General features: G+C 49.5%; 1 protein-coding gene across 1 annotated transcript in view; it reads right to left on the bottom strand.

The window, feature by feature from the left end:
• Nucleotides 1-1,308: 1,308 nt before the first annotated feature.
• Nucleotides 1,309-24,862, bottom strand: part of LOC139263732 (copine-4-like) — a 378,262-nt gene continuing 354,708 nt past the window's right edge. The window contains exons 9-12 of the mRNA XM_070879764.1: nucleotides 21,001-21,052; nucleotides 18,340-18,473; nucleotides 11,089-11,325; nucleotides 1,309-1,691 (exon numbers count right to left, since the gene is read on the bottom strand). Of these exons, the coding sequence (XP_070735865.1) occupies nucleotides 1,560-1,691; nucleotides 11,089-11,325; nucleotides 18,340-18,473; nucleotides 21,001-21,052 (555 nt within the window). The 3' untranslated portion in view covers nucleotides 1,309-1,559. The remainder of the gene's footprint in view (nucleotides 1,692-11,088; nucleotides 11,326-18,339; nucleotides 18,474-21,000; nucleotides 21,053-24,862) is intronic.

Below are 24,862 nucleotides of genomic sequence, written 5' to 3'. Positions count from 1 at the left end.
AGCGGATTCCCTTAAAGGGACCATGCCAACATACATTTTGACAGTTGTGCTGTCAGTGTTCTACAGCATTGAGGTGCTGCACACACTGCCAATCAGCACAGAGGGGCACAGCTGCACCCAGGCTCTCCCATCACTCCCTCCAGATGCTTATGGAGGGAGTCACAGCACGCAAGGAGGTTCTCTTCCCTTCCCATGGGCAGAAGAGACCTCCCCAGGAGACCAACGCAGCCTGGTTGCACATTGCGCGGGAGGGCACAAGCAGGGATGTGGTCAGGAGGACCAGGCTGCAGTGGTGCAAACCTTTCACTGACCTCAGTGGATCACGAAACGTTACTGCAAAGCCACACTCAACCTCATCCTGCGGTGCCCCTCATCACATCCCCATCACTCTGCCTTCCCTACCCTACCCCTGCACATCCTTGCTCACACCAACTGACCTTGCACCTCCACCCAGCCCTCTCTCCCTACATTATCACATTCCCATCTCACTAGCCACCCCTCACACTCACCCTTATCCTTGTCCAATCATATCAACTAACAACACACGAGGGTAGGCACTTGTGTGTTTTAGCCAATGTTCATGTAGAGTTTCTGCTAATGTGTTGTCAAACATTGAAATCTTTATTTTCAACACCTTGTGACCTTGGACAGATTTGTGAGCACCTTTGGTAGTGGCTTAGTGATCGCAGTGAATGGTGAGATGTAACCGTACCCCCCGCAATGATGGGGAGTGTGAAAGGAATGGCCTGTGCACTGCTGGGATGCTTTATGGAGCTGATGTGAGAAATCTGAGATTGATGGATTTTTGTTAACCAAAGGGGATATGGGCCAAAGGCGAGTATATGGAGTTAGATCGCAGATCAGCCAAAATCTCATTGAATGACGGAACAGGCACGAGGGGCTGAATGGCCTCCTCCTGTTCCCATGAATTGACGCGGTTTTAAATGTTTTTGCTGAGAGTTTGTTCCACCTATTTAAGATGTAGACAGGTTTTTGAACGATAAGGGAGTCGAGGGTTATGGGGAGTGGGCGGGGAAGTGGAGCTGAGGCCAAGATCAGATCAGCCATGATCGTATTGAATGGTGGAGCAGGCTCGAGGGGCCGAATGGCCAACTCCTGCTCCTATTCCTTACGTCCTTATATCTGGCACACAAGAGAAGATTGACACCAATTGGAAAACAGTGTCATTTTATTATAGACATGCAAAATACAATCCATGCATCTGCTGTGTTGAAAAATCCATCATTGGTAACAGGTGGAGCCAATACTGCTCGCTATCAACTCTCAATAAATGTTTCAAAATGCTTTACAGTGTAAGAATATTAAGAAATTTAGTAAAATCCCAATAAACCTGTATAAAAAACAGATACTGATACGTTTCAAGGCAACATGCTCTTATGCAAATAGTCCATCTTGTAAAAAGTTGTCCACAGTACGACAGCGCAGTACGCAATCCTCCGGTGGCTACACATGCAAAATGGGTTCTCTCATTCATCTTAAAAGTCACTGAGACGTGCTATATATCATAACTTGCACTAAGTTCAAAGGTCACTACAGTATTACGGCGCAAGTGTCCGGGAAGACTCGAAGTCCGACAGACATTTTGGCGGGATGGCTTTGCCGTTGTAGTAGTCCACGACTTGGTTGGGGACCTCGGCCAGGACGCTCTTTGCAAGAGCGGCGGGGGAGGCCTGCGGGGAAAAGAAACAGATTACAGCCCGGCACCATCGAGGAATTAATCGCTCATCTGTCAGCTTACTAATTTGCAGAAAAAAAACACAGGCCATGAACTACAAATTGATCGGCACCAAGCTTTTGGAATTAAACTGGACAACCAAGGACATCCTGTGGTCAGGGACCAAAACTTACTTCATGCATAACAAACAATGGAGTAGTTATGTGAGGCCTTGAACTTGATTGACCAGGGTGGGGAAAACAGCCACTGGAGACATCGAGTCTGTAATAAGGCCAGACAACAAAGGACCCCCACGAAGTGCAAATTTTTGGGGCTAACAGCATTCATCTTTTGCATTGTCAACTCCGCATGCAAATTAGTAGCCATTCAACCTCATCAGCAACTAGTTAAACGGATTGATAATCGAATTTTATCCCAGCGGGGAACTTATTCAAACCCTGGATATAAATATATGGACACAGACGCACAAGCAGGAGAAGCAGAAGCAAGCAGGGTAGAGTGTACAAAACAAACACACTGCACATCGCATCGTATCACTGACACTGCCAGCCGCAAAGCCCAGCCCAGACTGGCTCACATTCAGAGCCGCAGCAAGTGAGAGAGCACAGGAACAGGACACAGGAACACATGTTATTCTGTACAGAGGGACCTGGGGGGATCCGGGTGCATGCAATACAAAATGTCAGCATGCAGGGTACAGCAAGTGATCAGGAAGGAAAATGGAATGTTGGCCTTTATTGCAAGGTGGTTAGAGTATAAAAGCAGAGAACCTAAGAAATCGGAGCAGGAGTCGGCCATTTGGCCCCTCGAGCCTGCTCCGCCATTCAATAAGATCGTGGCTGATCTGATCATGGACTCAGCTCCACTTCCCCGCCCGCTCCCCATAACCCTTCACTCCCTTATCATTTAAGAATCTATCTATCTTCGCCTTAAATATATTCAATGACCCAGCCTCCACAGCTCTCTGGGGCAGAGAATTCCACAAATTTATGACCCTCTGAGAAAAGAAATTCCTCCTCATCTCAGTTTTAAATGGGCGGCCCCTTATTCTGAGACTATGCCCCTTAGTTTTAGTTTCCCCTGTGACTGGAAGTCATGCTACAGCTGTACAGGGTATTGGTGAGGCCACACCTGGAGTACTGCGTACAGTTTTGGTCTCCTTATTTAAGGAGGGATATACTTGCATTGGAGGAAGTTCAGAGAAGGTTCACGAGAAGGAACATGTACTTTGGTTCTGTCTTCACAAAGGAAGACACAAATAACCTTCCGAATGTACTAGGGGACCGAGGGTCTGGTGAGAAAGAGGAATTGAAGGATATCCTTATTAGGCGGGAAATTGTGTTAGGGAAATTGACGGGATTGAAGGCCGATAAATCCACAGGGCCTGATAGTCTACATCCCAGAATACTTAAGGAAGTGGCCCTAGAAATAGTGGATGCATTGGTGATTTCCAACAGTCTGTCGACTCTGGATCAGTTCCTATGGACTGGAAGGTTGCTAATGTAACACCACTTTTTAAAAAAGGAGGGAGAGAGAAAACGGGTAATTATAGACCGGTTAGCCTGACATCAGTAGTGGGGGAAAATGTTGGAATCAATCATTAAGGATGAAATAGCAACGCATTTGGAGAGCAGTGATAGGATTGGTCCAAGTCAGCATGGATTTATGGAAGGGAAATCATGCTTGACAAATCTTCTGGAATTTTTTGAGGATGTAACTAGTAGAGTGGACAAGGGAGAACCAGTGGATGTGGTGTATTTGGACTTTCAAAAGGCTTTTGACAAGGTCCCACACAGGAGATTGGTGTGCAAAATCAAAGCACATGGTATTAGGGGTAATGTACTGACGTGGATAGAGAACTGGTTGGCAGACAGGAAGCAGAGAGTCGGGATAAATGGGTCCTTTTCAGAATGGCAGGCAGTGACTAGTGGAGTGCTGCAGGGCTCAGTGCTGGGACCCCAGCTCTTTACAATATACATCAATGATTTAGATGATGGAATTGAGTGTAATATCTCCAAGTTTGCAGATGACACTAAACTTGGTGGCAGTGTGAGCTGTGAGGAGGACACTAAGAGGCTGCAGGGTAACTTGGACAGGTTAGGCGAGTGGGCAAATACATGGCAGATGCAGTATAATGTGGATAAATGTGAGGTTATCCACTTTGGGGGCAAAAACACAAAGGCAGAATATTATCTGAATGGTGGCAGATTAGGAAAAGGGGAGATGCAGCGAGACCTGGGTGTCATGGTACATCAGTCCTTGAAAGTAGGCATGCAGGTACAGCAGGCGGTGAAGAAGGCAAATGGCATGTTGGCCTTCATAGCAAGGGGATTTGAGTATAGGAGCAGGGAGGTCTTACTGCAGTTGTACAGGGCCTTGGTGAGGCCCCACCTGGAACATTGTGTACAGTTTTGGTCTCCTAATCTGAGGAAGGATGTTCTTGCTAATGAGGGAGTGCAGCGAAGGTTCACCAGACTGATTCCAGGGATGGCTGGACTGACATATGAGGAGAGACTGGATCAACTGGGCCTTTATTCACTGGAGTTTAGAAGGATGAGAGGAGATCTCATAAAAACATATCAGATTCTGACTGGACTGGACAGGCTAGATGCGGGAAGAATGTTCCCAATGTTGGGGAAGTCCAGAACCAGGGGACACAGTTTTAGGATAAGGGGCAGGCCATTTAGGACTGAGATGAGGAGAAACTTCTTCACTCAGAGAGTTGTTAACCTGTGGAATTCCCTGCCGCAGAGAGTTGTTGATGCCAGTTCATTGGATATATTCAAGAGGGAGTTAGATATGGCCTTTACGGCTAAAGGGATCAAGGGGTATGGAGAGAAAGCAGGAATGGGTACTGAAGGAATGATCAGCCATGATCTTATTGAATGGTGGTGCAGGCTCGAAGGGCTGAATGGCCTACTCCTGCACTTATTTTCTATGTTTCTATGAGGTTGATTCCGAAGATGAGGGTGTTGACTTATGAAGAAAGGTTGAGCAAGTTGGGACTACACACATTGCAGTTTAGAAGAATGAGAGTTAATCTTATTGAAACATATAAGATACTGAGGGGACTCGACAAGGTGGGTGCAGAGAGTATGGTTCCCCTCGTGGGTGAAACTAAAACTAGTGAGCAGGCTCCAGGGGCTGAATGGCCGACTCCTGCTCCTAATTCTTATGTGCGACAGTTGGCAAAGAGCTGTACAGCTTATATTAGTCATGGGTCTTTAAGTAATTGGCTCCCCTCCAGTCATTGGTAATTAATCCAATTTGCGTGCAGTCCAAATGAAAGAGATTCCTGAAGTTTTGCACGGATCAAGTCACAGCGATGCCCACCGCGAAATTAAAAGCATCATTGATTGCTCGAGGTCGAGATCCAGCACTTCAGACAATGCTAATCGCACTGAGTGCAGACCTTAAATACAAGCTCATTCCGTGGAGCCTCTCAGAAAGCAAGCAGATGTTGGTGTGAGGTGAGTGAGACTTGACCCCTGGTCAGGAGATGCTCAGATAGCTCACATTTGCATTTTTCTTCTGAGTAGGAGAAGTCTTGAATAACGCTGGTATATTATCTCAGCGAGTTTACAATCAAACTTCTCCCCCTTTCATAGAATCTATGGGCTCAATTTTTACCAGTGATTTGCGCTGTTTTTTTTTGCTCCTCAGTTGAAAATCTCCAGTTTCCCCGATCAATTTGCACCGGTGTTACTCAGTTAGTTACGATTTTTTAAGGTCAGTTTTTTTTTCAGCCAAAGGGGGTGTGACCTGCCACCTGCACCAATTCTGGCCATTTAGGGAGGTTTGGCCAGCTGAGAGTTACTCCAGTTGGGCTTCGGCCAGTGTATGTGGCCTCTGCATAAGAACTTTCCGGAGAGTTAAGGAAATCGGCGCAGGTATGGAAATTGGCACAGCAGATGCCCGGACACAAACTAAAAATACATAGCAGCAGCTGACCTCCAACCCTGCCCGAAGGGGAAACGTAGAACATTTTTTTTGCCATACTTAGGCCCCAAAAGTTCGGGCGTGACGCTTCAAGTACGTCAAAAAAATGCTTTGGGGAAAATTGAGCCCGTAGAATAGAACCATAGAAATTTACAGCACAGAAGGAGGCCGTTCGGCCCATCATGTCAAATGCTTCCCTCTAATTTACACAACGGCTCAGAGATATTGGGCCCAGAATTTCAGCCTCTCCGAGTCCGTACGGAGTTCCTATGGACCCGGGAGGGCATCGGAAAAGCCAGTTTCCGGCGTGCAATGCACATGCGCTGGAAATTTCCGATCTGTCAAGTTTCTGGCTTGATGGCCGCAGATCGGGAGTGAAGACACTTGTGAGTGGAAATTTCCGATATTTAAGGTCCTCAAAAATCTTGCGCCTGAAAAAGCAGGTGCATAGCCTACTGTTACAGGCACAAGTGTTTTAAAAAACACAAAAACATATAAAAATAAAGTTATTAAAACATATTTTATCATTAAAACCGCCCCCCCAAACTTTTTTTAAAAATTGGGAATTTTTTTTTTAAGACATTAATAACTTTAATTTAAATGGATGTAGTGTAATTATTTTATATTTTTTTATTCGTTTGGGGCTGTGTTTTGGGTTTTTCGGGCTCTATCGCAATCATAGTAATAGGAGTTTAGGACCCTGCAGAACTGCTATTACTATGATACTTTACCTGATTGGCTGCCCAGAGCCATGTGACTCCAGCTGTAGGCCTGCGCATGCGTCGACGTGCATGTGCTGCGACGGGCAGTCAGGAGAGGCCTCAGCATCGGAAGGTCCAACGCGGGCAGCAGCTTGAGGTAGGTGTGTATTTTTTCTCCAAAATGCCCGTGGGAAGGACAAACCGGAATTTTAGGGCCAATGAGAACCAGCCCTGAAGACATTCTTGGGCCACCTGGGAACTCACAGTGGCGCAGTTCCCAACAAAACCCACTTGCCTTCACTTCTCCGGGGATTTCTCCCACTCCTTGCCCGGCGACATTGGAGGAGGAATGGCGGGAAAACACCCCCCCCCCCCCCCCCCCGCCAGGAAAACAGGCTAAAGTGCGGATTCCTGGGGAATTCTGGCCTTCAGTTGAGCGAGGCGGCAGCAGAATTTCCGGGTTCTGTCTCTGTCGTCGTCAGCGGCTTGCGAGGGAACGGCCCAACGCACCATCACGCTGCCTGACTGGCGTGAACAGGCCAGACGTTTTACTGACCGCGCCCCCAACACATTGGGGGGGGGGGGATAATTTGGGTCGGTGAAGATGGTGTCATCACCGTGCACGGCGACCTGTTTGCGCCCCGCGGCGAGAGTTCAGCGACGCCCCGTGAAGGTGCCACGGGCGATGCCCCCCCCCCCCCCCAACCCCCGCCCCGACAGCTTCCGCGAGGGCGCGTCCCGGATTGCCGGCTGCTGGCGGGGCGGTAATTAAAGGGGAAGGTGCGGCCTCGGTGACGGTAGGTGGCGGGGGGTCCCGTGCCCCGATCGTGCGGTCCCGGCGCTCCCGTTGGCCTGCTACCACGACAACCCCGCTCCCCGGTGGTCCGCCGATGGCCCCGATTCCCGCCCGCAGAGTCTGCGGCGTGGGACCCCCCCCCCCCCCTCTCCTTTAACGGAAAGGCCTTCCAGCCAGTGGCAGGCGCCCCGCCGCGCGGCGTTGGAACCTTCGCGTCCCGGTCCCGGGCCACCGACGGGAACTGCAGGGCGCGAGATTTTGCGCTGCAGTTCCTGTTGGGGGCGGTAAGCCCAATATAGCTCGCGGGACGTGACTTCTGTGCCTGGCCCCGGAACACCTGCCACGCGGCTGTTACCCATCCCCCACGCCCCACAAACGGGGCGGTATCGAATTCTCAGCGAAACTTTACATCCAATGCTCAAAACATTAACACGTGTCCCTTCAATACTGACTCCACACCAATGCAATGTAGTTATATCGTCAATACTATCCTCTTGCTGTAGTGATACCTGCCCTCCTGTATGGCTCAGAGACACGGACCATGTACAGTAGACACCTCAAGTCGCTGGAGAAATATCACCAACGATGTCTCCGCAAGATCCTGCAAATCCCCTGGGAGGACAGACGCACCAACGTTAGCGTCCTCGACCAGGCCAACATCCCCAGCATCGAAGCACTGACCACACTCGACCAGCTCCGCTGGGCAGGGCCACGTTGTCCGCATGCCAGACACGAGACTCCGAAAGCAAGCGCTCTACTCGGAACTCCTTCGCGGCAAGCGAGCCCCAGGTGGGCAAAGGAAACGTTACACGGACACCCTCAAAGCCTCCCTGATAAAGTGCAACATCCCCACCGACACCTGGGAGTTCCTGGCCAAAGACCGCCCTAAGTGGAGGAAGTGCATCCGGGAGGGTGCTGAGCACCTCGAGTCTCGTCGCCGAGAGCATGCAGAAACCAAGCGCAGGCAGCGGAAGGAGCGTGTGGCAAACCTGTCCCACCCTCCCCTTCCCTCAACCACTGTCTGTCCCACCTGTGACAGAGACTGTGGCTCTCGTATTGGACTGTTCAGTCACCTAAGAACTCACGTTAAGAGTGGAAGCAAGTCTTCCTCGATTCCGAGGGACTGCCGATGATGATGATGACAGGAGAATTCTCTGAGCGGCCCGAGGGCCTCAGTCACTGGGGGCACCGGTGCAGACGGCCCTCAAGTGACCATACGCCCTGTAATCGACTGCAGTTGTGATGAGCAGTCACTCATGGCTACATGGACGAGGGTAGTGATGTCCGTAATCACCACCGGACCTTACAGTGTGCTGGGCACATGCTAACACCAAAAAGAAATGGCCACCGCTGAGCAACTACATCAACAACTCATCATCATAGACAGTCCCTCAAAATCGAGGAAGACTTGCTTCCACTCCAAAAATGAGTTCTCAGGTGCAATGCTTCATCTCGCTCTCAACAAGCTCCCCGCTGGAGTGGAACCAAACTATAGAACCAGTGGGAACCTGTTCAACCTTCGCCGCCTCCAGAGCAGATCCAAGAACACCCCAACCTCTGTCGTCGAACTACAGTACGCGGACAACACTTGTGTCTGCGCACACTCGGAGGCCGACCTCCAAGCCATCGTCAACACCTTCACCTTCACCGAGGCGTACAAAAGCATGGGCCTTACACTAAACATCCGTAAGACAAAGGTCCTCCATCAACCTGACCCCGCCACACAGCACTGCCCCCTAGTCATCAAAGTCCACGGTGCGGCCCTGGACAACGTGGTCCACTTTCCGTACCTCGGGAGCCTACGGTCAGCAATAACTGTACAACGCGTGAGGTACGCCAATCGCAGCCCAGCTCCCCTGTTCAGTATGTATTGAGTCCGTCAGTGAAAGAAGCTACAGTGTTGACGACTGCAGCAAGTGTTGAGGTGGGGAATAGGGAGTGCACCTCACACATTGGAAACAAGGCATGTTGTCAGGACAGGCTCGAGGTGTGGGGCCGTGGGGGGGAAGTACGTGATGCGGACACTGGATGCAAATTGTCTTCCTCTCCTTAATTAGCATGAAAGGAAATGGGATTTGCAAACCGGGCAGGTACCCTTTCTCTCTGAGTCATGGCCTTAAATAATTCCAAACTATCAAAGCCACCATCATCGATGTTATATATTTAACCCCTGTAACCTGTATGACACCTAACCAGCTGTTGGAGTCCCAAGGGATCCCAGCATCCCTTGGGAGCACGGTATATAAGCAGACCACCCACGAGATACCTGCACTCTGGATCTTATTAAAGGAGCTAAGGTCACACTCGCTCATTGTACTCAGTACTCAGTTTCATCCTTTATTATGAGTGTAGCAATCATCATCATAGGCAGTCCCTCGGAATCGAGGAAGATTTGCTTCCACTCTAAAAGTGAGTTCTCAGGTGACTGAACAGTCCAATACGGGAATTACAGTCCCTGTCACAGGTGGGACAGATAGTGGTTGAGGGAAGGGGAGGGTGGGACTGGTTTGCCGCACGCTCCTTCCGCTGCCTGCGCTTGGTTTCTGCATGCTCTCGGCGACGAGACTCGAGGTGCTCAGCGCCCTCCCGGATGTACTTCCTCCACTTAGGGCGGTCTTTGGCCAGGGACTTCCAGGTGTCGGTGGGGATGTTGCACTTTATCAGGGAGGGTGTCCCTGTAAGGTTTCCTCGTTTGCCGTGAAGGAGTATCAAAGCACTCGCCCTTTGAAGCTGCACGAGGGCTTGATCCCGGCACAGATATGATGAACCTCCTTCAGTGCCGTAAAGGTCTCTGATTTTAAACACCGGGTGAAGGGAAATGATGCCAAATCAAACAACAAACATCAAGAGCTCTGAGTTAGACCAGTGTTATAATACTTACACGATGGCTAGATTGGCCTCAGATCAGGTATCTCAGGTTTGGTATGTCCTGCATAAACCCGTCCCCAGAAAACTTGTTATGAACACCCGAGTTTAGTCGTTACTGTAAATGTCCTTCTATATACAGCTAGATCTGCGTCTGTCCTGACATCTCACATGAGCTACGATTTGAACTATGATTTATAAAACAGATGCAAATAAAATTTGTCTCTGAATACTTCACACAAATCATTTCTTGATTGCATGACCCTGAAAGGTTCTTTGAATATTCTGAAAAGAAAATAAGACTTGCAATTCTATAGCGCCTTTCACAACCACCGGACGTCCCAAAGCGCTTTACAGCCAATGAAGCACTTTTTGAAGTACAGTCACTGTTGTAATGTGGGAAACGCAGCAGCCAATTTGTGCACAGCAAGCTCCCACACACAGCAATGTGATAATGACCAGATAATCTGTTTTAGTGATGTTGATTGAGGGATAAATATTGGCCCCAGGACAACGGGGAGAACTCCCCTGCTCTTCTTCAAAATAGTGCCCTGGGATCTTTTATGTCCACCTGAGAGAGCAGACAGGGCCTCGGTTTAACGTCTCACCCGAAAGACGGCACCTCCGACAGTGCAGCGCTCCCTCAGTACTGCCCCTCCGACACTGCGGCGCTCCCTCAGTACTGCCCCTCCGACAGTGCGGCGCTCCCTCTGTACTGCCCCTCCGACAGTGCGGCGCTCCCTCTGTACTGCCCCTCCGACAGTGCAGCACTCCCTCAGTACTGCCCCTCTGACAGTACGGTGCCCCCTCAGTACTGCCCCTCTGACAGTGCAACACTCCCTCAGCACTGCCCCTCCGACAGTGCAGCGCTCCCTCAGCACTGCCCCTCTGACAGTGCAACACTCCCTCAGTACTGCACTGGGAGTGTCAGCCTAGATTTTTGTGCTTAAGTCTCTGGAGTGGGACTTGAACCCACAACCTTCTGACCCAGAGGCGAGGGTACTGCCTACTGAGCCACGGCTGACACAGGAATGCCCCGTATTTCAGCGAGCCGTTCCTGGGACAGAGCTGGGCCTCGGTTCTTCACTTACGTGCTTGAAGTTCCTGAACGGCACAAACTGAACGATGTCTCGCAGGACGGGCTCGCCCTTTGGGGATCGGAGAATGCCGTCGTCTCCATCCAGCATCTGCATGTCGCTGAAGTCGGCGTTCCCCACGCCCACGATGATCACCGACATGGGAAGGTGGGAGGCGTGGACAATGGCGTCTCTGGTATCGGCCATGTCCGTGATCACACCGTCCGTCAGAATTAGGAGGATGAAGTATTGCTGTCAAACAAAAGAAACGTGTTTGGAATCAGAGAATGAAACAGTGTAGAAGGAGGTCACAGAGGGAGAGGGAGAGGGAGGGAGTGGGAGGGGAGAGGGAGGGAGAGGGAGGGAGGGAGTGGGAGGGGAGAGGGAGGGGGAGGGAGAGGGAGGGGAAGGGAGGGGAGGGAGGGAGAGGGATGGGAAGGGAGGGGAGGGAGTGGGGGGGCGAGGGAGGGGAGGGGAGGGAGAGGGAGGGAAGGTGTGGGAGGGGAGAGGGAGGGGGAGGGAGAGGGGGAGGGAGAGGGAGGGTGAGGGAGGGAGTGGGGGAGGGAGGGAGAGGGAGGGGAGGGAGAGGGAGAAGGAGGGGAGGGGAGGGGAGGGGAGGGGAGGGAGGGAGGGAGAGGGAGGTAGAGGGAGAGGGGGAGGGAGGTAGAGGGAGGGGGGGAGAGGGAGGGGGAGGGAGAGAGAGAGGGAGGGGAGGGGAGGGAGGGAGAGGGAGAGGGAGGGAGAGGGAGAGGGAGAGGGAGGGTGAGGGAGGAGAGGGGATGGAAAGGCTTGTGCCTGTGCCAGCTTTTTGGTAGAGCCCAATTGGTCCCACTCCCCCTGCTCTTTCCCCATAGCCCGGCAAAATAATTTCACCAAGTATTTATCCAATTCTCTTTTGAAGGTTCCTATTTTTAATGTATTAGCTTCATGGGTTCTTTGTTTAAGAATTCATAGCAACACATTGCTATTAAGAACGAGTTGGTTTATTAACAAAGGTTTAACAATCATACGACACATTACCGGTTCATCCAACAGGCTCACTTCTGCATACCTCATCGTGGATGACCTAGACCCAACTGGCCGGGGTTTTATTGAGTCTTGTGAATATCACGTGACTGGCTAAGCCACTCACAACTCAACAGCTCTACGAATCTGTGAGCATACCCACCGGTGCGTACCTTACACGATTGAATCTGCTCCCACCGCCCATTCAGGCAGCGCCTTCCCGATTAAAACAACTCACTGCGTAAAAACATGTTTTAGATCCTTGTTGCTCTATTCAGTGTAGATATTATTGAGGAAAAATCCCTCTGTGTGTTTTATATCGAATGCGTTTCCCCATCGTCATCTAGCTTTGCTGATACTGGATTCAATTATACTCAGTTGTTCGTTTATTCTTGTCTCTACTTTCCTGACAATTACATCGAAAAATTCTTGTATAACTTCAATTCTCTGTGGACCATAAAAATTTACAACACAGAAGGAGGCCATTCGGCCCATCGTGTCCATGCCGGCCGACAAAGAGCTACCCAGCCTAATCCCACTTTCCAGCTCTCGGTCCGTAGCCCTGTAGGTTACGGCACTTCAGGTGCACATCCAAGTCCTTTTTAAATGTGGTGAGGGTTTCTGCCTCTACCACCCTTTCAGGCAGCGAGTTCCAGACCCCCACCACCCTCTGGGTGAAGAAATTTCCCCTCAAATCGCCTCTAATCCTTCTACCAATTACTTTAAATCTATGCCCCCTGGTTATTGACCCCTCTGCTAAGGGAGATAGGTCCTTCCTATCCACTCTACCTAGGCCCCTCATAATTTTATACACCTCAATAAGGTCTCCCTTAGAAGGGGGATGGGAACCTATTCAGGGAGACAGAGAGAAGTAGAATGGGAGCAGAAGCAAAAGATAGAAAGGAGAATAGTAAAAGTGGAGGGCAGAGAAACCCAAGGCAAAATGCAAATAGGGCCACATTACAGCAAAATTCTAAAGGGGCAAAGTGTGTTAGAAAGACAAGCCTGAAGGCTCTGTGCCTCAATGCGAGGAGTATTCAGAATAAGGTGGAAGAATTAACTGCGCAGATAGCAGTTAACGGATATGATGTAATTGGCATCACGGAGACATGGCTCCAGGGTGACCAAGGCTGGGAACTCAACATCCAAGGGTATTCAACATTTAGGAAGGATAGACAGAAAGGAAAAGGAGGTGGGGCAGCGTTGCTGGTTAAAGAGGAAATTAATGCAATAGTAAGGACGGACATTAGCTTGGATGATGTGGAATCGGTATGGGTGGAGCTGCGGAATACCAAGGGGCAGAAAACGCTAGTGGGAGTTGTGTACAGACCACCAAATAGTAGTAGTGAAGTTGGGGACAGCATCAAACAAGAAATAATGGATGCGTGCAATAAAGGTACAGCAGTTATCATGGGTGACTTTAAAATACATATTGATTGGGCTAACCAAACTGGTAGCAATGCGGTGGAGGAGGATTTCCTGGAGTGTATTAGGGATGGTTTTCTAGACCAATATGTCGAGAAGCCAACTAGAGAGCTGGCCATCCTAGACTGGGTGATGTGTAATGAGAAAGGACTAATTAGCAATCTTGTTGTGCGAGGCCCCTTGGGGAAGAGTGACCATAATATGGTAGAATTCTTTATTAGGCTGGAGAGTGACACAGTTAATTCAGAAACTAGGGTCCTGAACTTAAGAGAACGTCCTTCCTCAGATTAGGAGATCTGTACAACTGCAGTAACACCTCCCTGCCCCTGTACTCAAATCCCCTAGCTATGAAGGCCAACATACCATTTGCCTTCTTCACCGCCTGCTGTACCTGCATGCGAACTTTCAATGATTGATGAACCATGACACCCAGGTCTCATTGCACCTCCCCTTTTCCTAATCTGCAACCATTCAGATAATATTCTGCCTTTGTGTTTTTGCCCCCAAAGTGGATAACCTCACATTTATCCACATTATACTGCATTTGCCCACTCACCTAACCTGTCCAAATCACCCTGCAGCCTCTCGCGGGATGCGTTGGAAGATACTGATTGCAGGCACCGTTCACTGGGCACACGAGACACGATTGACCAAGGTCGATATAGTGAGTGAAGCCAGGTTGCATTCAGAATGGGCTAGCTGCGTGCCGCGAATAATAAAATAAAACACTTCTCGAAGCAACACTACTTAGCAGCGCGATAATTCAGAAAAATAATTAACAGGTCAAACGACGCGAGATAGAGTGGGGCCAGGGAGAGATCGGTGAGAATGTAAAGCTAGAGGAGATACAATCTAGTCTCTGAAGACCTCTGTCGATTGCTTGCCTAATCACGGACAAACATCCTCCTCACACAAAGCCTTTTCCTGGTCTCGGCGGGTTGCAAATCCCTTGGTGCCTTATTTTATTAAAGCCATTAACTGGTTCGAAATACACCAAATCATTAAAATAGAATTTCTATTGACAGAGGAAGTTGCACCATTAGCAACTAGATGTTACATAAAAAACCCTGATCATTAACTTTTCCTAAACTTGCCGCTGGAGTGCCAGGTCAGGATATCCACCTCCTGCTGGAGACAGTCTTAGTGTGTGGGGGACAAAATTGAAAACTAATTTGCAGAAACAAGAGAACGTTCCCTTTGGTTGTGTGGATGGAGAGGCTGAGGAGGAATGTCTTCACTCAGAGGGGGGTGAATCTTTGGAATTCTCTGCCCCAGAGGGCTGTGGATGCTGAGTCGTTGAGTATATTCAAGGCTGAGATCGATAGATTTTTGGACTCTCGGGGAATCGAGGGATATGGGGATCGGGCGGGAAAGTGGAGTTGAGGTCAAAGATCAGCCGTGATCTTATTGAATGGCGGAGCAGGCTCGAGGGGCCTGATGGCCAACTCCTGCTCCTAATTGTTCTTGTGTGTACAGTTTGGGACCCCGTGTGTTGTCCGTGATGGAAATGGAAGCACAGTGGTTATGTTACTGGGGCCAGTAACCCAGAGGCGTGGGCTGATGATCCAGAGACATGAGTTCAAATCCCACCACGGCAGCTGGGGAATTTAAAATGCAGTTAATTAAATAAATCTGGAATTAAACAACAACTAGTAATATAGAAACATAGAAAATAGGTGCAGGAGTAGGCTATTCAGCCCTTCGAGCCTGCACCACTATTCAATAAGGTCAAGTGTAGGTCGAGCGTCCGAAATCCAGAGTTTCAAAAACCGGAATGTTCTGAAAATCGGACACCGTGCAGATCGCACGAGTCAATATCCGGAATCGAGAATTCTGTTCCGGAAACCGGACATTTTTTTTCACAACAGTGATATAAACGGCATAAAATTTCAGAAAGGGATATTTGGTATTCTGATCAGTATTCGGTAAATAATCACCCCTCCCCACACACACGCACAGACACACACACACACCACTATCACCCCCGCCTCGCTGTTCTGCCAGGAGGTGTCTCCATGGTCTAGACTTTCCCGAGAGCCCCGCAACATCCGATTGCCCATGCAGAAAAAGTGCTCACCTTTGGTAAGTAACACTGGAGAAAATTTACACTTTTAAGTTAAAACTAATTAAAACTAATCGCCCGACGAGAAAATGGATCTTGCACCAATTATAGTCGGCGGTTAAGGGGAAGCTGAGTAAAACGGGCGTTTAAAAAAAAAATTTAGTCCGAGGCTGCGGTTGGGCCTAGGGAGGGGGCAAAACTTAAAAAGAAAAATTTCACAAAAAAAAGTTAAAGTGCATACCCAGGACAGTTTTACACCAAATCGGCGTTTTAAAGTTTAAAAAATATTAATAAAGAACCTCTCTTTGCAGAGTGCTCACTGACCGCCCGCTTTAAGCAGCTTCCACCAGCGAGGGCGGTTCCCTCGGCCATCTGGACGGGCTTCCGTTGAGACCAAACTTACTGCCCCGGCGGTTTTCTCGCCGGTGCACCTCGGCGGTTTGGAACCCGGCGGGCGGTTCGAGATTTGGGCGGTACCATTGCAAAAACCAAATGGGGAAACCTTCGCCGGGCGGAAAAAGAGCTGTACCGCCGAGAAAATGGGCGAGAACCCGCCGAGAATGATCGGAAGCGTTTAGCCTCATGAGCACATTGGAGTCGGTTGGCTTTTGGCATCGGTTTCTGCTGCGATAGCCACTGCGCTCTCGGTGTTTCGCCACTGGGGTCTTACTGCGGGGGATGTGGGGGGCTGGCGGGGGGGGGGGTTACTGATTATCATTCAGTCCCTACTATAAGGTAAAGAGAAGGGTGGGGGCATTTGAGCCTTAATCTCAGGGCGGCACTTGCGGACAAACTGATTTGAGGGGCTCCGATCGCACTCATAGAAAGATAGAAAATAGGTGCAGGAATAGGCCATTCGGCCCCTCGAGCCTGCACCACCATTCAATATGATCATGGCTGATCATTCACCTCAGTACCCCTTTCCCGCTTTCTCTCCATACCCCTTGATCCCCTTAACCGTAAGGGCCTTATCTAACTCCCTCTTGAATATATCCAACGAACTGGCCTCAACAACTTTCTGCGGCAGGGAATTCCACAGGTTAACAACTCTCTGAGTGAAGAAGTTTCTCCTCATCTCGGTCCTAAATGACTTACCCCTTATTCTTAGACTGTGACCCCTGGTTCTTGACTTCCCCAACATCGGGAACATTCTTCCTGTATCTAACCTGTCTAAACCCGTCAGAATTTTATATGTTTCTATGAGGTCCCCTCTCATCCTTCTAAACTCCAGTGAATACAGGCCCAGTCGATCCAGTCTCTCCTCATATGTCAGTCCTGCCATCCTGGGAATCAGTCTGGTGAACCTTCCCTCAATAGCAAGAACGTCCTTCCTCGAGGCTGAATGAGGCGGGCAGCGGTGAGGGGACTGATCTTTTCACGGGGAGGGTGGGAGGGGTGAGAATTATTTCAGTGTGCCGCTCTCGCAGGCTCCCTTCGCAGACTGTGCGTCTGATCTGGTGTCGGCCCTGGATACAGTCCTGCCAGATCGCACCGGGTGCCCGTGTGGTCAATAGTAATCCAAAACAGGGTTAAGCATAATAAAACACGGTTTTTTTTAAAATCCGGAAATACCCGAAACTCGGCCCACGGGTTTCCGGATTCGGGATGTCGAATTTCTGTTCCGAAATCCGGAAAACCCAAAAGCCAGAATGGCCTCAGTCCGGAGGTTCACCTATAATCCAGAATACGGAATCTGAGGTACTTTATTAGTCGTGGCGACCGTGAAACTACCGGATTGCCGTGAGGACCCAACTGGTTCACTGATGTCCTTTCCGGAAGGAAATCTGACGCCCTTACCCGGTCTGGCCTATAGGTGACTCCAGACCCACAGCAAAGTGGTTAACTCTTAACTGCCCTCTGAAATAGCCCAGCGAGTCACTGTACCAAACTGCTACCATACATCATACGGACTGCAGCGGTTCAAGAAGGCGGCTCACCACCACCTTCTCAGGGGGCAATTAAAAATAAATGTATTTGTTCCTGGGATGTGGGTGTCACCGGCTAGACCGGCATTTATTGCCCATCCCTAATTGCCCGTGAGAAGGCGGTGGTGAGCCGCCATTTCAGAGAGTAGCTAAGAGTCCTCCACTCCTTCACGGCAAGCGAGCCCCAGGGGGGCAGAGGAAACGTTACAAGGGACCACCCTCAAAGCCTCCCTGATAAAGTGCAACATCCCCACCGACACCTGGGAGTCCCCGGCCAAAGACCGCCCTAAGTGGAGGAAGTGCATCCGGGAGGGCGCTGAGCACCTCGAGTCTCGTCGCCGAGAGCGTGCAGAAACCAAGCGCAGGCAGTGGAAGGAGCGTGCGGCAAACCAGACTCCCCCACCCACCCTTTCCACCAACCACTGTCTGTCCCACCTGTGACAGGGACTGTGGCTCTCGTATTGGACTGTTCAGTCACCTCATTTTAAGAGTGGAAGCAAGTCTTCCTCGATTCCGAGGGACTGCCTATGATGATGATGATAATAGGCCAGACCGGGTAAGGGCAGCAGATTTCCTTCTCTGAAGGACATCAGTGAACCAGATGGCAATCCAGTAGTTTCATGGTCTCCAGATTTATTTAATGAACTGAATTTAAATTCCCCAAGCTGCCGTGCTGGGATTTGAACTCGGCTGCCCCAGATCATTAGTCCAGGGCTCTGGATTACTGCTCTAGTAACATTATCACTCTGCTACCCATACCTCCCAATTAGGGATGGGCAATAAATGCTGGTCTTGCCAGCGACGCCCACATCCCGTGAATTAATTAATAAATAAATAATAGCCACTTACCGTTGCCTCTTTGGTGTGCATCTCCTCGGAGGCTGAGCTGGCCACCTTCTGGATAATCGGGGCAATGTTTGTCGGCCCGTAAAGCTGGATCTTCGGAAGGCACTTCTGATAGGCTTCCACAACTCCCTGTATGCCTTATCGAAAAGCACAGTCACGAAGGAGAATGAGCATGTGGCAAACATCAATGGCTACACACATCGGCCCAGAAATCCCGGTTGGCTGCTTCCCGCGGGCGATCGGGTAAAAAACTTTAAAAAGGTACGCACCGACCTGTTCTTGCTGCGCCCCACGCGAGTTCCCGGTCCTGAGGCCCACTGACTGCGCGTCGCAGCGCGTGCACGTCGGCACATGCGCAGGGCTGGAGCTGCAGTCACATGGTTCCGGGCAGCCAATCAGGTAAAGTATGTTCTCATTCATAATAATGGGAACTCCGTAAGTTGGAAAACCCATTGTTGTGAATGAGGAACCCCCCCAAACACACAAAACCCAATAATAAAAAATAGAAAAAGGTACACCACATATTTTTATTAATTTAAATTAAAGTTATTTATGTATTATTAAAAAAATATATTTTTCCTATTTAAAAAAGTTTTTTAAATTATGCTTTAAAATAAATTTAACATAGTGGATAGGGTGTTTAAAAATAAAATGTGTTTTTTAAATTTTATTTTTTATGTTTTAAAACTTTTATACCTGTAACAGTCGGCTATGCACCGGCTTTTATCAGGCGCAAATGTTTTGAGGACATTTGCCGGGCAAGATTTGGGTAAATCGCGCAGTCTTGCCCGTGCAAATGTTCTCGCTCCCAAGATACGGAGGGTCTGTCCAGCTCCAGCTTGATAGGTCGGAGAAGCCGGTTTTCAGCGCATGCGTATTGTGTGCTAAAAACCGGCTTTTGCGATGCCTTCCTGGGTCTGTACCCACCCCGTACACACCCCGTACATCCTCCGTACGCGCCCCATACATGCTCCGTACACACTCCGTACACACCCCGTACATCCTCCGTACCCACCCCGTACACGCCCCGTACGCGCCCCGTACATGCTGCGTACACACTCCGTACACACCCCGTACATCCTCCGTACCCACCCCGTACACGCCCCGTACGCGCACCGTACACACTCCCTACACACCCCCTACGCACCCCGTACGCACTCCGTACGCACTCTGTAAACACCCCCTACGCACCCCCTACGCACTCTGTACGCACTCCGTACACACCTCGTACACAGCCCGTACACACTCAGTATGGACCCAGGAGGCAGGAATTTCTGGGCCAATATTCTTCAGTACTTATCCCTTATCAGTTTCAACTCTCATTCTAAAGACGAGGAGCTTGCGGCCGGGGACAAGGGCGAACTGTCAGTGTTCGCCGTTGTTCCGCCTCCGAAACTGACCGCAACTTTGAGATCTGGCGCGTGCGCATTCGAACGCGGAAATCCTGGAGTTGCCGTTTGCCGTTGACAGCTCCGACACCTGGTTGTGTTGTGTCGCCTGACACAGCTGGCATTGGGTGAAACCCTGCTCTCTCCCACGGTGATACTGCTGTTAAATGCCCCTCTAAACGTTAGACCCGAAGGGATTCGGTGTAACTGGGGCTTTTAACAGAGCATTGACTGCTAGACACAGGTTAAGTGTCACGGCAAACGAGCCCCAGGTGGGCAGAGGAAACGTTACAGGGACACCCTCAAAGCCTCCCTGATAAAGTGCAACATCCCCACCGACACCTGGGAGTCCCTGGCCAAAGACCGCCCTAAGTGGAGGAAGTGCATCCGGGAGGGCGCTGAGCACCTCGAGTCTCGTCGGCGAGAGCATGCAGAAAGCAAGCGCAGGCAGCGGAAGGAGCGTGCGGCAAACCAGTCCCACCCTCCCTTTCCCTCAACCACTGTCTGTCCCACCTGTGACAGAGACTGTAATTCCAGTATTGGACTGTTCAGCCACCTGAGAACTCACTCTTAGAGTGGAAGCAAGTCTTCCTCGACTCCAAGGGACTGCCTATGATGATGATGGAGTGTCTGGAAAACTAATTTGGTGCAGTGTGTGAAACTTGTGCATTTTAACAAAAATGTTAATAAAAATTATACTTTTTAAGAAACTTTTAAATAAAAGCTAATTTAAAAAAAGGTCTGTCCATCTTTATTCCACGTTTGTCTTCTCCCCGTGTCAGAACCCCAATCTTTGTTTTGCTTTGTCTAATATTTTTGTAAAAGTTAGAAATTTAAGAGCTTCCTCACTTCCTGGTTCGTTGTCTGTGAGAATTCTGCGTTGTGATTGGCTGCTTAGACAGATTGTGATGTCACAGCAGATCGCGCTAAGGATTCCCCATTAACTTGCGCTGATTTCAATTGAATGTCGGAAAAGCCGAACCTATCGGCACAGAGATCGCGAGATCCGTGCGCGGAGCGTACTCCGGGGCTAGGGGTGAGGGTCTTCGCTTCACCGCTGACCACCAATTCCGGGCCGTTAATCTTCGGGATTTATCTGCGTCAGTTTGAACTTTCACTCCTCAAGTGTTGGGGCGTGGATATGGAAATTCCATCCCATGACACAAACACTTGAGACAGATATATCCATCAGCACATTGCACTCGGCTATCGAGGGCCAAGGAAGATACCTCCGACATTGCTGGGTGTGTGAGCAGGTTCCTCTGTTGGTCTTTACCTGCACATTCTGGGTTGTCTTCATTGAAATTGATTGCAAAGTCATGAGAAACCTGGAAGTCAATAATTGAGGGGGAGGAAAAAAGTAATATTAGAAAGTTGATAGGTAAAACTTAAGTTAGTAGCACTCTTGAAGGTTGTGGGTTCAAGTCCCACTCCAGGAACTCGAGCACATAAAATCTAGGCTGACACACCCAGTGCAGTGCTGAGGGAGCGCCGCACTGTCGGAGGGGCAGTGCTGAGGGAGCGCCGCACTGTCGGAGGGGCAGTACTGAGGGAGCGCCGCACTGTCGGAGTGGCAGTGCTGAGGGAGCGCCGCACTATCGGAGGGGCAGTGCTGAGGGACTGCCGCACTGTCGGAGGGGCAATACTGAGGGAGCGCTGCACTGTCGGAGGGGCATTATTGAGGGAGTACTGCATTGTTGGAGGGGCAATACTGAGGGAGTGCCACACTGTCGGAGGGACAGTACTGAGGGAGTGCCGCACTGTCGGAGGGGCAGTGCTGAGGGAGTGCTGCACTGTTGGAGGTGCTGTCTTGCGGATGAGACATTAAACCGAGGCCCCGTCTGCTCTCTCAGGTGGACATAAAAGATCCCACAGCGCTATTTCGAAGAACATAACATAATAATGACCACCGGATGTCCTAAAGCACTTTGCAGTCAATAAAGTACTTTTTGAAGTGTAGACACTGTTGTAATGTGGGAAACGTGGCAGCCAATTTGCGCACAGCAAGCTCCCACAAACAGCAATGTGATAATGACCAGATAATCTGTTTTAGTGATGTTGATTGAGGAATACCGGGGAGAACTCCCCTGCTCTTCTTCGAAATAGTGCCTTGGGATATTTTAAGTCCACCTGAGAGAGCAGACGGGGCCTCGGTTTAACGTCTCATCCGCAAGACAGCACCTCCAACAATGCAGCGCTCCCTCAGTACTGCCCCTCCAACAGTGCGACGCTCCCTCAGTACTGCCCCTCCGACAGTGCGGCACTCCCTCAGTACTGCCCCTCCGACAGTGCGGCACTCCCTCAGTACTGCCCCTCCGACAATGCAGCACTTCCTCAGTACTGCACTGGATTGTCAGCCTAGATTTTTGTGCTCTAGTCCCTAGAGCGGGACTTGAACCCACGACCTTCTGACTGAGAGGCGAGGCTGCTGCCCACTGAGCCACTGCCGACACTAATAAAAATACAACGGGTGGAAAGTGCGGAGGGAAGATGTGAATCGGGTGGTGAGCTGCAGCAAAGCGAGAAGGAACGGAGTGGGCTGGGACAGATAACGCAAAGCACTGGATGGACACCATTAGGCTGTTCGGGTAAACATAGAAACATAGACAATAGGATCAGTAATCGGCCATTCAGCCCCTCGAGCCTGCACCACCATTCAATGTGATCATGGCTGATCCTCTATCTCAACACCATATTCCCGCTTTCTCCCCATACCCCTTGATGCCTTTTGTGTCTAGAAATCTATCTGTCTCCCTCTTAAATATATTCAGTGACTTGGCCTCCACAGCCTTCTGTGGTAGAGAATTCCACAGGTTCACCACCCTCTGAGTGAGAACATTTCTCCTCATCTCGGTCCTAAATTTCCTACCCTGTATCCTGAGACTGTGACCCCATGTTCTAGACTTCCCAGCCCCGGGGAAACATCCTCCCCGCATCCAGTCTGTCCAACCCCGTCAGAATTTTATACGTTTCAATGAGATCCCCTCTCATTCTTCTAAACTCTAGTGAATACAGGCCCAGTCGACCCAATCTCTCCTCATACCACAGTCCTGCCATCCCAGGAATCAGTCTGGTGAGCCTTCGCTGCACTCCCTCTGTGGTAAGCAGTGGAGCAGATGTGGAGATTAGCAGAGCAGACCTCTCTGCTCCACATTCTGTACGGGCAAGACTAATTCCAGAGACGCTGGGCTCTCTCCCAGAGCTCTACAAGTTATGGACTAATTATAGATTCTTGACTTGTTCTGTTCTGTAATGTCTGCAAGCTCGGAATGTTTGTAGCTCCACACTGTGGATGTGGACGTGTTGTGTACTGCAATTGCACAGTTAATAATTAAAACAGAACCGGGCAGATTTCCGGAGGCTTCCAAGAGAGCTGCCTGCCATGTTAGGAGCTGTGTGTGCTGTGCTCTGTGAATATATCACATTTGGCAGCGAGATGGGATTTTTCGGATGAATTAAAGCTTAAATTTTGTTGGTGAAGGATTCAGCCAGCCGACAGAGAGACTTTGGAAGTTTCTGTCTTTGGAAAAAAGCTACAAAATCCGAGGTGAAATACAGCACACGGTGTGAACAGCTAGAGATTAAAATGGCAGGTGTAATCGGACATTTGGGGGAATATAGACACGACCGGGAATGTTTTAAAGCGTATGTGGATCTGCTAGAAATGTATTTCACTGCAAATAACATAATCGAAGTTCCAGACAATGCAGCCCAGAACCGGGCTGTGTTGGAACATAAGAAAGCGATCTTCTTATCGGAGGCAGGTCCGGCATTGTACGAAGCCCTTGTAAATCTGCTTATGTCTGACGAACCAAAGGACACAACGCTTAAAGAGATTTTAACGAAGCTGGAGCAGCACTATAACCCCAAACCGTTAGAAAGCTATCGTTTCGGGATTCGGAATCAAAAGGCTGATGAATGTATCAGTGATTACATCGTAGCATTAAAAAAGCTATTGACGCACTGTAATTTTGGAAACTTTCAAAACCGAGCATTACGGGATCGTTTTGTTTGTGGGGTGAAAAATGATGCAATCAGAAGGAAGTTATTGATGACGGATGACTTGACTTTTGAGATTGCTTGTCAGACAGCGAGGTCGATGGGCATGGCCGAACAATATTCCCGAGAATTAAATAATGATTACGGTTGTCAGTCAACCGAGGTAAATCACCTGCAGGTTCAAAGTAAAAGACGGTATGGGCCCAAAGTCTCAGAAACTGGAAATTCTAACAGAGCGTCGAAGTCGTGCTATAGGTGCCTGGAACAACACATTGCTCAAAGTTGTCCATACGTGAAGGCAGAGTGTTTCTTCTGCAGAAAGTCTGGGCATCTTGCGAAGGCATGCCGACTGAAGGGTAAACCTGCTTTTAAAGCTATGAGTCAAGTGTTCAAAACTATGAGTAGAAATCCCCAGAGACTACATAGCATGGAAGAACAACAACAGGACGAGGAGATGTTAGAGTTACACGTCATCAGGAGCACGAGGTTAATGGACAGCGATTCGGAAAGCATCAAAATCCACATAGATGTTGCGGGATTCAAGTTACCAATGGAAATTGACACGAGTGCATCCGTGAGTGTAGTACCGGAGTCACTGTACCTCGACAAATTGCGTGATTTCCAACTGGAGAAATCCAAGATTGAGCTGCGAGGCTACTCGGGAGAGAAAATTCCTGTGGTAGGTCGTATCACCGTACCGGTGAAATATAAAGATCAATTTCAGAACTTGCCTCGAATAGTAGTGAAAGGAGACAAGTCTGCCTTACTAGGAAGAAATTGGTTGAGCTCACTGAAGCTGGATTAGAGTAAGATTTTTTGTGTGGAAGTGAGATTTTCATCAACGGATGAGGTTATCAAGAAGTATCCGAAGGTGTTCTGTGAATCGGGCAGTCCGATCCAAGGCTTCAAGGCAAGTGTCAGGTATAGAAGGACACTAGATCGGTTTACTACAAGCCACGTTCTGTACCATATGCACTCAAGGAGAAAGTTGAGCAAGAACTCAAAAGACTAGAAACTGAGAACATTATTTGTAAGATTGATCGATGTAATTGGGCTACACCCATTGTTGTTGTACCTAAGTCCGATGGTAAGGTAAGATTGTGTGGTGATTATAAAGTAACCGTAAACCAGGTTCTAGA

This window comes from Pristiophorus japonicus, chromosome 5, assembly GCF_044704955.1.
Source record: "Pristiophorus japonicus isolate sPriJap1 chromosome 5, sPriJap1.hap1, whole genome shotgun sequence".
NCBI lineage: Eukaryota > Metazoa > Chordata > Chondrichthyes > Pristiophoridae > Pristiophorus > Pristiophorus japonicus.
The sequence above is the reverse complement of the archived record's forward strand: the minus strand, read 5'-3'. Positions and strand labels throughout refer to the sequence as shown.